This window comes from Acomys minous, assembly GCF_964271855.1.
Source record: "Acomys minous genome assembly, chromosome: 7".
In the NCBI taxonomy this organism is placed as follows: domain Eukaryota; kingdom Metazoa; phylum Chordata; class Mammalia; order Rodentia; family Muridae; genus Acomys; species Acomys minous.
In genome coordinates this window covers 79,010,374-79,024,573 of record NC_140488.1, presented here as the reverse complement: position 1 = coordinate 79,024,573, position 14,200 = coordinate 79,010,374, and the positions used below count along the sequence as shown (strand labels likewise).

Here is a 14,200-nt window from a genome sequence, read left to right as displayed (position 1 = left end):
CTAAGGGGACAAGTAAACAATATTCTACCTCTTCCTCTACATTTCTGAACCAATTGAGAAAAATAAATGGTTACGATAAAATATGAGCCTTATTACTGAGAATGCTAATTGGAAAGCTGAATTTTGTTTTGTAACTAAATATGATTGCTGATACTTTCCTTGCAATGGATAGATTTTCTAAATTGTCATTGACATCAATGGACAACAAAATTTCTCTGCATTAGGAGAGGCAGCATCTTACCCTGAACCAATTAGTGAACCAATTTGCACCTTTTTTATGCTCAAAGTGATAAAATACCTAGAAATGGCTGAATGGAGCAATTTCAGGTTTTGTTTTTTAACCGAATTCACAATTTGATGTTGGTAGACACAGAGAGTTACTGCAGCTGTTCCTTCTGTTGTTTTCTCTCTTGGAGGGAGAGTAGAGATGATCTCCCAACTGTGAGAAAGTGATATGTGGGAGGAACTTGTTTTGGGTAAAATCCTACCAGTATGAGTTAATGTAACAATGAATAGTTCAATGTCTTTCAAAGACAGCATATGATATGACTTTGGAAGAGAATGTGTTAATCAAAGCAATATCTACTGTAGTCTGAGTTCTCTGCTTGTGGCTTTGCAAATGTGCAAGGAAGCTATAGCACTTTAGTATAAGCTTTGCTGCTTATTAGTAACCTAAGAGAAGTTGGCAACATAAGCTTTCACACCTTAAAAGATAAATAAACCTAGAAGACAGATTTTGGAGAGTTCTAATGAATCATGCTGAGGAGTATTGGAGGAGTTCAAAGGGGGAAGGTGATATAATAAATTGAGGTTACATAGAGGAGCTTAGGAAATCAGAAAAGTTTTCTTTAAGGAGGTGAAGTTTTAAAGAGAAATAATAAGGAAGAAATATTTAGGAGAGGGAAACTCAGAAACCTAAGGATACAAATCAGGTAAATAGACTGTGTGAATGATGGTGAAAGAAAAACATTGCATTAATTAGTATTAGTGCTGTTTGTAGTAGGAGGTGAGTATGGGGAGGTGATGTGGAGAGATATTTTAAATGAACTTATTGGTTGACCTACAGAGCCATGGGGTTGTTGTTTGGGGAACGAGGGAGTCACTAAAAACCATTTTTAAGCTTTGGAATAACATGTTATAATTGCTTAGAGAGATAACTCTGATATCATCATTATGGAAGATACAGTGAAGAGACAGATATAACAAATTACTAGCCTATTGCTATCATCAGAAACAATAGGAAATAGACCTAGGGCATTGGCAAATTTTAAATTAAAGAAAATATATGAGGGGATTTTTTTCTTTTACAGCCATCAATGGGAAACTCTATGCTAACCTCAAGGGTCTTACTGTATACCAAGGAGAACGAGTAGCCTGGTACATGCTAGCCATGGGCCAAGATACTGATATTCACACTGTACATTTCCATGCAGAGAGTTTCCTCTATCAGGTGAGCTGAAAATGTGGATGAGCCCCTCAGGGGTAGTTAAAGAATGCCTTAAGAACCAATGCAGAAGGTAATGGCAATGAACAAGGTAATAGTCAAGGAGTATGAAAGTCCTTATAGAACACTGGATGGGGGGATTGTAATCAATTGGATATCCAAAAGTAACCACTTCTAGGATTTGGCTTTTCCTTCTGATAAGTAAGAGAATGCCCCATTTATAAGGTAAAGTAGATGGAAGGAGTCAGTGTTGCTGTATCTGAGTCAAAGACTTTCAATTTAATTAGCAATAGTTTTTAATTAATTAATTAATTTACTTTACATTCAGGATTTAGCACCCTCCCTCCTGTCCTCCCATCCCTACCCTCCCTCCCTTACTTCCCATCCCTTATTCCTAGGAAAATAGGAGGCCCCCTGTCCATCCACCGGAGCTCATCAAGTCTCATCAGGACTGAGTTCTTCCTCTTCCCCTGTGGCCTGGCAAGGCAGCCTTGCCAGGGGGATATGGTCAGAAAGCAGGCAACAGAGTCCATGTCAAGGACAGCCTCTGCTATCCTTACTAGTAGACACACATGAAGCCTGAGCTTTCCATTGGCTACATCTGTGTAGAGGACCTTGGTCTAGTTCATGCATAGTCTTTGGTTGGCGTTTCAGAATGCACAGGCCCCTCTAGGCCCTCGTTAGTTGCCTCTGTTGGTCTTATTGTGGAGCTCTTGTCACCTCTTATCTTTCCTTTTATCTTGTCCTTTTATCTTTCCACCACTTTTCTACAAGACTCCCTATGTTTCACCCAATATTTGGCTGTGAGTTTCAGCATCTGTTTTGATCCACTCCTGGATGGAGCCTCTAAGAGGACAACTCTCCTAGGCTCCTGTCCTCAAGCATAGTTAAGTATCATTAATAGTGTAAGGGGTTGGCACTCTTCCATGGGGTGGGTCTTGGGTTGGGCCAGGCCTGATCTTAAGAGCAAGAATTTGAAATATTCTTAGAATCCCTGAAAGTTTAATCAATTGGAACAAGAATTTAAGTTCAGCAACAATGTATGATTCTAAAAAAGTTTTAATCTTAGAAAAAGAACACAGAATTAGAGGCATTGTTGTAGACTTAGAGATCTAGTCTAGATCAAAGTCTTGGCAAGAAGGAGTAACTAAGCTGAATTCACATCTAAAGGAAAAATGTGGACCCTTCACAGAGCAATCTAGACCCTCCAAATTTTAGCTTATGGAAAATTTCAGAGAAATTAGGTTTGAACCCTCTAAACCAACTTATAACAACATCTTTCTTTTTATTTATTTATTTATGTAATTTATTCCAAATACATCTCAATTGTTATCCCCTCACTTGTATCTTCCCATTCCCCATCCCTCTTTCACTCTGTTCCCCTCCCCTAGGCCTGTGACAGAAGGGGCCCTTCTCCCCCACCATATGATCACAGCCTATCAGGTCTCATCCTGGTAGCCTGCTTACCCTTCTTCTGAGTGCCACCAGGCCTCCCCACCAAGGGGAAGTGGTCAAATAGGGGCCACCAGAGTTCATATCAGAGTCAGTCCCTGCTTTCCACACAAATGTGGAGAATATGCTGCCCATTAGCTAGATCTGAATAGGGAGTCTAGTTTTACTGCATGCATTGTCCTTAGTTGGTACAGTAATTTGAGCAGATGCCATGGGTCCAGATCTGCCAGCCTTGATGATCTTCTTGTAGGTTTCTAGGACCCTCTGGAGCCTTCTATTTCCCCATTCTCCCATACCTCTCTTACCTGGAGTCCCTCTAGAAAGTCCCAGTATCTATCCCAATCTCCTGCTAAGTGAAGACTTTCAGGGGACATCCCTGTTGGGCTAGTGTCCACTTATAAGTGAGTGTATACTATGTGTACCTTTCTGAGTCTGGGTTAACTCACTCAGGATGATCATTTCTAGTTCCATCCATTTGCCTGAAAGTTTCAAGATTTCCTTGTTTTTAATAGCTGGGCCGTATTCCATAGCTTAAATGTACCACAGTTTCTTTATCCATTCTTCGACTGAGGGACATTTAGGTCGTTTCCAGATTCTGGCTATTACGAATAAGGCTGCTATGAACATGGTTGATCATATGTCCTTGTTGTGTGGTGGAGAATCTTTTGGGTATATTCCAAGGAGTGAAATAGCTGGGTCTTGAGGTAGCCCTATTCCCAGTTTTCTGAGAAAATGCCAGATGGATTTCCAAAGTGGTTGCACAAGTTTGCACTCCCACCAGCAATGAAGGAGTGTTCCCCTTTGTCCACATCCTCGCCAGCATGTGCTGTCACTTGAGTTTTTGATCTTAGCCATTCTGATGGATGTAAGATGGAATCTCAGAGTGGTTTTGTTTTGCATTTCTCTGATGACTAAGGACGTTGAGCATTTCTTTAATTGTTTCTCAGCCATTCGATATTCCTCTGTTGAGAATTCTCTGTTTAATTCTGAGCCCCATTTCTTAATTGGGTTATTTGGTTTGGTAGTGTTTAATTTCTGCTGTAGCACTTTATGAAAGGTAGGAGGAGAAGAGATATCTGTTCTTTTAGTTTGCAAGATTTTATTCTAAGAAAGATAAGTAAAACAAACCTTCGAAGTTTGGTACAGACATTATGGAGTCTTAAGATTTGAAAATGGGCGAGGAACTAATGGGCTTTTTAATCCCAGCACTCTGGAGGCACAGACAGGCAGATCTCTGAGTTAAAGGCCAGTCTGCTACAAGGAGAAACCCTGTCTTGAAAATCAAAACAAAACAAAAAAGCCTAAAAAGGACATCATACATTTTAGCTCCTATAAACGGTAAATTGATTTCTATAATTTTCAGTTCTTCTCCCTATCTTTCTTGCAGAATGGGCACAGTTACCGGGCCGATGTGGTAGATCTCTTTCCAGGAACATTTGAGGTTGTGGAGATGGTAGCCAGCAACCCTGGGACATGGCTTATGCACTGCCACGTGACTGACCATGTTCATGCAGGCATGGAAACCATCTTTACTGTCTTGTCTCATGAAGGTAAGATCCAAATCCCCTAAGTGTGTCATTTTCTAACCTTTTGTGCAATCCATAGAAACAAGACAACTATGCCAAACAGCAAGTCCTGGATTCAATAGGAGATTCTGTCAAGGAAAAAATAGTGGCAAGCACTAGAGAAAGGCATCCAGTCCTCCTCTAACATTTGAATGCATGGGCATGAGCACACATACCTCCACAAACACATGTGAATATATATACAGCCCACACGGACATGCATGCATCTCTCTCTCTCTCTCTCTCTCTCTCTCTCTCTCTCTCTCTCTCTCTCTCTCTCTCTCTCCACTTATCCATACACAAAATTAAAAATAAAACAAGTGAATAAAAATTAAATACCAAAACATTTACAAGTCAGTCAATTCCATCAGAACATGTCAGAGATACCCAGAGACCCCAATAGTAAATTCCTAGAGGGGAGCATACCCAGGTGAAAGTTGGACTGCTGCAGGAGACAAAAGCTACCCAGATATTATCTTACCCATCTTTAAAAAGCATTGCATTTACATACTAGCCTTAAAAAACCTGTCCTCATTCTTCTTTCCTGGTAGGCAAGTCCAATTTGTATTGTTCCTCCAATGTAAGAGAGCTCCTGGATGTACTGTAGCCAGAGATCACAGGAATTTTGGCACACCATCTCTCCAGTCTCTTCCTACACCAAGGAAATGATAGAACGTCTAAAATTCTACTTGTGCCTTCTACTTGCCCTTTGTCTCTTCTTGTACTCCTTTCTTCTTCCTTTCCAAGGTCAGGCTGGGGTCATGAATCAGTTGTTTTGTTTTTTGTACTTTTTAGAAAAAGTGTTAGGATTGAAACTAGGACCTCACATGTGTTAAACACATGCTCACTGTTCCATACCCCCAGATCCCAGTAAGTCTTTTTATAAAGAGAAGAAAATAATTCTAGTGGATACTTAAATCACGCTTTTGTGAAGGTCGTGAATGGTAGTTCTTAAGGATTATCCAAGTAAGTTAAATATTAAATGTCTTACTCCTCTTCTACATGAACTGTGTCCAGCTACCAGCATGATACTCTCTACCAAGAAGTTAAATAGGGTCTCATTGGATCAACATATATTTTTTTGTACTTTGCTTTTGGTCTTGACATTACAATATAATTGCAGCATTTTCTCATTCTCTTTCCTCCCTCCAAACCCTTGCATATAGTTCTCCTGATTCTGTTGCGAGTTCATGAACTCTTTTCCATCAATTATTACACACATGTATATATATTTTCTTCATTATAACCTGCTCAGTCCATATAATGTTACTTATATGTATATAAATGTTTTGGAAAATAGTGATATTAGAGTAAGTATTCTGAGATTGATAGCCATTGATCTATCAAAACACAAAGAGAAGGAAGATATCGTTGGCCATTCAAACAGACTTAGAAAACTAGAGTGGAGAATATAAATCAGCTCTTCATTTAATGGAAGAAGACAAGATGATAATACATATGATTTCTTGTATCACTAATTTTTTGGGTAAACAATAATACTAGAATATTGCTTGTGCTGCTTTTTATTTATTACACTGGTACAATTCCCTGGAACCCAGATGTCCATAGACCAGAGGACATACCATCATGGTGCTGTAGAGTCAAGAAAACAGGCCTTCTTCTTAAATTATAATAAGTCACCCTCATATATGTACCATACAAAATATGAGACCATTTTAACATGTATTATCAGAGTACTTCAAATTATTTTCTGAGAAGATTCAACCCATAACTTGTAAACTGTGGTTTTGTTTGTTTATTCAATATGAATGATTCCATTTTGCTCTACTTACCTATGCTAACATGACAATCAAGAGAAGAGTTTTAAAAAAGATGGGGAAAAAGTATAATTATTTTGTATTTATTAAGGCTGAGAATATAATATATCTACAAGGATAAATGTAACCATTTAGGAGGTTGCTTGATGCTATCTTAATTTGCTAAAAGACAGTATTCTGTACCCCCTACCACACAGGACCTATGATCTGCCCTGCTCGTTTTTTTTTTTTTTTTTTTACTATGTTTAAAGTACCAGGCATGAATTCCTTTGCTCTGTTAGAGCAGATTCCAAATTCTATCAGAGAAACCTTAATAAAGTAGCAAATTCCTAAAAGAAATTGCTTCAAGTAATGTAAATATCCCATAGAAATCCTATAGATTGGTGCAAAGAATAATAGGATCAACATTTTGTCTTTTTCCCACAGAACATTTCAGTACTATGACTACCATTACCAAAGAGATTGGAAAAGGTATGTAGGATGATATACCTACACTGGAAAGTTACATGTGGAGTATGTGCATGCGCGCATGTGTGTGTGTATGTGTGTGTGTGTGTAATATGAGATAATTCTAGCATAACTATACTTGGGCAACTAAATATAGCACCTTAAGACTTTTTGTCAGATGTCAGAAGCCAGTGACATAGAGCTACAATATAGTTACCCTCAATGTGTTTATCTGTTTCATGTGTTCCCCAAAACCTTTGGAGCTTGGGAAAACAATCACATCCTCAGTTAGGAAGCTGTGCTACTAGCTTCCAAACCATTTTATGAGGGAGAAGGAAATTCCAAATCCTGTGGGTTAGACCTGAAAGAGTTATAGCAGAAACAAAGATTCCTATATGGACAATGTGAGATTAGAACAAATACTAGACATCTGTCAACAACTACTTTTATTCTTTTTCCTTTTGTTTTTGGAATACCAAGCAAGTGTAACTTGGGAACATCCATTTCTTTTCTCTTTGAGAAAGTAAAGAAGTTTTTCCTATAGTGTCTAGGTCAAACTTTTCCTTTCATTCTTTGTTCCTTTTGCCTTTTACCAAAAGTTCAGAAAGTTGTGTGGTACAAGGGCTATTAGATACAGATGTGCTATCATGTCTGATATCCCCCACACTTGGGAAGTGGAGCAGGAGAACCAGAGGTTCCAGGCAAGGCTAGACTCATAGTGAGACTGTATCCCAAAAGCTTTTTAAAAAAACATACATAAAAAGACACTAAAGCATATCAGTGTACTCTGGAGTTTTCAGCTCTACTGAAAACCAATTTTTCGTTAGTAAAATCCCAATGATCTACCTAAGTTTCTCATGAACTGCTAACCATGGACAGGGATATATCCTGGAGAGGTTGGAGAGCGGTAAAGTAACATTGAAACGACAGAACTTAGATTATATCTCCTTCAATTCAAGTAATCTAATGTCATATATGTGTGTGTGCATGTAGATGCCTATATATGTATACATACACTTGCACATTTATCAGTTGTTATATATGTGTTCATGGATACACACATACATAGTACATGCATATATATTTGTGCACGTGCATATGTGTATACATTATGTGCATAGTTGTATATATATGTGTGTGTACTATGTATGCATTTTTCAAAAACTCTTACCTGAAAAAAACTGTCAAAACAAATTAAAATTTTGTTCAGTGTCACAAGGGAAAAAATGCCAGAATGTAAACTCAGAACCAGTATGCTTTTCAGTTCCTATTTGAACTTATCTTTTTTGAGTTCTGAAAAACATTTATTCATCCAATGCATTCATCAACCAAGTGTCAATTACCAAGGGCACAAAAAGGACATAATTGCTACTTTCTAGTGCTTAAAAATGGAATGAGGATCAGAAACAATAATTGTAATGCTAGATGCCATGCACAGAAAGGGTAAATAACAATACTATCTTATTATTACTGTATATTTGCTATTTACCAGGTGCCCTGGTAAATGATCCATGAATATTATTAGCTCATTTAAATTTGATAATAATCCCCTTTGTTAGGCATGGTTACCATTCTCTTTATTTTTACAAAAAGAGCAAGCTAAGATTCATGAGGGATTTGGTCACTTAGGCCTAGGTTACAGACTAGATAAACCTTAAGTTCAGAAAGAATATAAGCAATTTGGGAACCTAGAAGGTACTATTACTTGTCCAAATGATTTTCACTTGGAGCTAGAAAGGTGAGAAAAAGGAAGAAAATATGCAGGCAAAGTAAGAAGCATGAACAAAGACATAACCTATAAAAGTATCATCATTTATGGAACTAAAGATTGGGGTTTGATGGTTGAATATTAGCAAATAAAACTAGAAATGAGATTTAGAGCCCAACTGAGAGGGTTGTTGGAAGATGTAACTTCAAATTCTGAGCTTTGACTTACAGATCCTTTGAAGACAATGGCATGTTTATATGACAGAAACTATCATAATCACCATGAAAGATCTATATGGAATTGCTATTAACGTGATTCACAAATGTGGGTGTCCAGATGATATGGTGGCAATCTGTCACAGTCTGATGGTCAAAATGAGCACTGGGAAGCTGAATTTGACTCAGTGTTCTTAAGGAAATTTCATGCATTTCTCCTAGCTACCCCTTAAGTCCATGCAGACCAAGTCTAATTATTAATTTTTTAAATACCACAAGATTTTAAGATTCTTTAGCGACTCTTAGGTCTTACAATGGGCAAACAGAATAGGTACATCATTGATTGTCAAGGAGAGTTTCCATCTGTGATATTATAATAATCTGATTATAAATTTAAAATCTATTTTTGTCAGCTGGTATTTTGAAGGATGGAGACAAATCTGTCCTACTCTCGTGGACCTGCTTTTTCTAGGATACGTTTGTAAAAGATAACCTCACGTAAAGGTATCCTCTTCCTCTTTGTCCATTTCAGCAGTGATCTTAAGGGACATTGAAGAAGGAAATGTGAAGATTCTGGGCATGGCAATCCCCGTAAAGAATGTCGAGATTCTGTCTTCTGTTTTGATTGCCATATGTGTGGTTCTACTGCTCATTGCTCTGGCCCTTGGTGGTATAGTCTGGTACCAGCATCGACAAAGAAAGCTTCGGCGCAACAGAAGGTCCATTCTTGATGACAGCTTCAAGCTCCTCTCTCTTAAGCAGTAATAGATGAAGCCTGAAGATATCTTCAGAAAACACATCTGCGATGTACCTCATGTTTCTAGAAGCCATGTACTAGCAGCAAACTCTTTTGTCAAAGTGGGAGGGATAGTGGAGAGGCAGAGGATGGAATCAAAATTATCTGGGTATTTCTTTATTTATTTACATGTAAATCATATGCTTCACATTTTCTTTATTTTCCTTGCAACCTGTGGCAGCTGTTTTGTATACAAATTTTAGCAGTGAGGATATGTCACCCTTGGGCACTGGAAGGTACAGAAATTCCTAGAACATAATTATTCTCACAGAAGAGATACCAAGAAAAAGCTATCTAATTAGGTTTATAATTCAGGTACCTAGATTGACAAATGGACTCTTAATTGAGGCCAAATGATGAAGCAGAAAGATAACCCATAACTAAATAAAAGACCAAGGACATAGGCAAGATGAAAAATGAGAGGTAGGGCTGGGAGTGGGAATCTAAATTTTACTTTATCTTTGGCAATGGACTTTTAGAGAAATAAATGAATGGGTTGTGGTTGTCATGTGTACCTACAACCTCTGGAACTAGAAACACCTGTAAAACAGTTCTTCAGGTTTCTACACAGTAGAACTAAAATGAACTTTGAGTGTCCTCTCCATGTTTGAGATAGCAAATCTTGTCTATTAAAGTACTTATTAAAAGATTGGAATAATGAGTTTGGTGGTTGTGATGATTCCTGTGGCTACTAGGAGTTGGGATTACAAGAGAATTTCAAGGATCTGGGGAGGCATATTGTAGATGTATATAATCTTTATGGATCTTCAAGAATTCTGTGCTCTCTCAAAGTAAGTCTCCATGTCAGAGCGGTAACATCCTAGAGGAGAAGTTCTATGGATGCTAAGTTTTTTTGGAATGCTGAGAAAAGTGGCCACAGAAGGTACTGAAACAAGAATCATACCTGTCCTCTGGGCAAAGAGAAGTAGGTGCATGCATGGTTACTTGGTGGGTGGGGTGGCTATGTGAATATAAGAGATGTGCTTGTAATTTATAAACCTCTTTATAGAACAAAACCCTTCCTCCCTGCACCTTCCAGCAATATCCCTTTGTTTCCTCTCTGATATTTTGATCAGAAAGTATAGACAAGAAATTAGGAATGGGGTAAACTAGCCCATTCTCCCTATAGTTTCCACATGGCAAATGAAGAACAGAAGGAACATCATGTAGAGTAATGATAATAGCAATGGGATGGGGGTATAGCTCAGTGGTAAAGTGATAGCCTAATATAGGAGAGTCCCTGGGTTAGAAAAAAAAAACAGCACAAAGGAAACAAAACAGAAAACAAGGTAATAACAGAAATGCATAGTGATCTTCTGACAAATAGCAAAGTGTTTTAATTCCTGATTGGACTGGACTTGCCTTGGTTCATTAAAGTGGAGATTAAATGATTTTACATAAGGTAACTCAGCTGAAAACTGAGTGGCGACTCGACTCAAATTTTCATTTATTTGTCTCCAAAAACATTTTATTCTCCCTTGTCACTCCTACTGTTCTTTGTCTTTCTTACCCACTTGATTTCAAACTGTGAGGTTGCCTAGCAACTTGTATACTTAGTTAGCAAGCCACAGTGTTAGATTCCAGTTGCTATAAAATGTTACAGGTCAGAGATGAAAACAAAAACCAGAATAATGCATTTTGTTTGTTCATGGTCAGTGGCTTTCGGGAAAGTTTTTGGAAATCTAGGGATGAGAGATATGAAGGAGCATGTTAATTACTCAGTATTGTGTGTTATAGAAAATATGCCTTCTCAGTGAGAAACCACTCTGTTCACTTAGAAAGATAAAGTAAAGGTTCTTAATCAAAGTGCATGTGGCTGACCGTGGCTGATACCTAAATAAGAGTTGGAAATGGATGGAAGATTTTATTAACATCTACACCTTAGGTTTACGCATCCCACAAACACTGTTATCCTTAAATCTTTTTCAGTCCTGTCCCAAGATTACACTTCGAACAATTTAAACAGCCAGGAGACTACAAGTCTGGCCACTTAGGTAGATATGAGATTCACATAGCAAAGATATTGCCATAATTGTTTTAAGTATGCCAATGTTATTCCTTTTTGAATAGTTGTTTCCCAGGGTCATACTGCCCATATAGCAGAATTGTGACAGCGCAAGACAGTAAAGATGTCTTGCCATCTTGTATTTTTGCGAAAGCTGTTTTAGGTTTGACTAGAATTTGATCTCATTGATGGAAAGTGCTGTGGAAAATTACCTAGTTCTGTCCTAGAAACCTGAGGTCAAGGTGCTCCAGCTAATCTATCTTTACTTCTAGTAAACTGCCTACTTGTGCAAACCTCCCCATCAAGTTAACTGCTTCTCTTAGCTTCTGTTAAACTCCTTATTTGCATAAAACTTCTCCTTGCAGCTTCTGAGCATGATAGCAGGATATAGCTTTGCCTTTAAGAGCCCCTTTCTCTAAACTTCAGTATATGCTTGGGTCCTGAATACCTGAGAGTAGCCCCAGCTGACTGGAATAAAGACTTTCAATGGGCTAGAACCTCTATCTGACTAGTCTCTGGTGGGCTCCCTGTAACAGAATTATATTTTTTCCTAATGAGAACATAGGGAACTTAATGGCAGACTAGAACTTAACAATGTCTGTGACCCTATGCTGCTCTAATTCCAGCTGCCCTTCAGAAGTTTATCTTCTGTATAGAAATCAGAGCCCAATGTCTGGTCAGTTCTGGTAAACAAACATTCACATCCTAGCATCCTAAATTGTACTTATTTGTAACACTCCTGGTGGACTTGTTTTTGAGGTGTTTGGAGGTAGTACTCCTTAGGCTAAGTTTTACTTGTGTGGCTTAATCTCTTCTAAGCAAAATCTAGTATTGAGTCCTTTATAAGTTTTAGCACTTTGAGTTTCTTCTACAACAATTCAAGTGTTAGTATTTAAAACTTTGCAAGTTGATAAATTTATCAGCAGCAGAGCCTTTTCCCACCATTTAGCCTGTTGTATATGTGGAGATTAATGAAAATCAAGTCTATTCTGGGGAAGCCAGTCAATTAATCTTATAACTTATATATAGATCAGAAGTCCTTAGTTTGTAGGAATAGGTATGGCATGGTGCATTCATTTTAAGAGGCTTCTTTTTAAAATTATTTTTAACTATGTGTGGGAGAGATGGAGCAAAGTTAGAGGCATTAGATCCCCTGAAGCTGGAGCTAAAAGATGGTTGCAATCTATTGAATGTAGGTATTGGGAATTGAACTTGGGCCCCCTATGTGTGCAGGACTTGCTCTTAACCAATGAACCATCTCTGTAGCCAATCATAATGCATTTTGTTCTTTGTTATACCACCAATCAAAATGGAATCTTAGAGTTTGTATTTTATAAAAGGGTGTACTTTTCATAGGAAGTTGTTACAAATATGGATATAGGGAGGTACTATGCGAAAGAAGTATTAAATAGTATTCCCACCCTATTCATTGCTCAAGCCAGAAGTTTCCAACATCAACACAACATTACGACATGTTTGTTTTCTTTTCCAGAATATTGTTAGAACAGTTTATTTTCCAACTATTTTGTTTAAATTATCATTTCAGAGAATATATGTAGATGTCAGAAAACAATGTGTCCCCTAGCCCTCACTATGGGTTCTGGGAATTGAACTCATGTTATCAGGCTTGCATGACAAATACCTTTGCCCAATGGTCAATCTTTTTTTTCTGGTTTTTTCTCTCATACATTATACCCAGAATGCAGCCTCCTCCCTCCTCTCATCCTAGGCCTCCCCCCAGTCTCCGCTTCTCTTCCATTCCTCCCCCCACCCCCGAGACAAAGGCAGGCCTCCAAGGGATCTTAACCAAATGTTGCATGTCCAGTTGCAATAAGACTAGGAGCCTCCCTTCATATTAAGGGTGAATGAGGCAACCCAGTATAAGCACAAGGGACCCTAAAGCAGGCAAAAGCATCAAAGACATGCAGCCCCATGTCCTAATGGGCCATCTTGCCAGACTCAAAATATCTTTGTTTATCTCTTTATTGATATCCACTTCAGTGAAAAGCTTAGCCATTTGTTAACTTAGGCATATGGTGTCTTATGCATATAATCTGATCACTGAGATATAAAAGACCACAAGTTCAAAGTCAGCCTAGAGTTTATAGTGAGCTCCAGACCAGCTTGGGCTACTGAATGATCCTGTTTCTCAAAACGAACAGGACAAAAAATTCAAAACCATTCATTGCCTGAACTATTGTACTCTTTTCCTGCTGTTTATCTCCAATTCTCTCTAGACTTACAATTGATTTTCTACACAGAAAGGTGAGATTTCAAAAACATAATTAAACCTCTAGTTTGAAAACATATTGTACAATTAGATCTCCATGAAGATAAGTAGACCCTGGAGATAATTAAAGCAGCAACAGAAGGAGAAAGAGGAAATCAGTAGATAGGGCATCAGGGCTGATAATATAATATGTTAGCTTTGAAGCATGTGATTCTCTACCCAGAACACCCAAGTCACAGCATTAAAAACAAAAACAAAAACAATCAACCAACCAAACAAACAAAAAAACAAGGTGAAACAATCATGGAAATAGCCAAAGAGTAACACTGAATTGAGTGACATCTTTTAGAAACCCTTGAAGCTGGAAGTGGCATAATATTTTCAAGTGAAGATCAAAAAGATTATCAAAGCCAAATATGGTGGTACACACACCTAGAGCTATAACACTTGGACTATAAATTGGGGGAGTACATGGTCAACTTAGACAACATTGAAGGTTTGAAGTTAGCTTGGGCTACAGACTGAAAAGCTGACTCACTCCATCATCCACAGTTCTGTAT

At 38.0% G+C, this 14,200-nt stretch overlaps 1 protein-coding gene across 3 annotated transcripts in view; it reads left to right on the top strand.

Moving 5' to 3' along the window:
• The window catches only part of HEPH (hephaestin), a 95,503-nt gene extending 81,572 nt beyond the window's left edge, over window positions 1–13,931 (top strand). For 2 of the 3 annotated variants that reach the window (XM_084789885.1, XM_084789884.1), the window contains exons 19-22: window positions 1,311–1,450; window positions 4,284–4,446; window positions 6,666–6,710; window positions 9,142–13,931. In XM_084789885.1, coding sequence (XP_084646011.1) covers window positions 1,311–1,450; window positions 4,284–4,446; window positions 6,666–6,710; window positions 9,142–9,374 — 581 coding nt within the window. In that variant the 3' untranslated portion in view covers window positions 9,375–13,931. The remainder of the gene's footprint in view (window positions 1–1,310; window positions 1,451–4,283; window positions 4,447–6,665; window positions 6,711–9,141) is intronic. The other variant, XM_084789886.1, reaches the window with a different exon arrangement.
• Window positions 13,932–14,200: the final 269 nt, after the last annotated feature.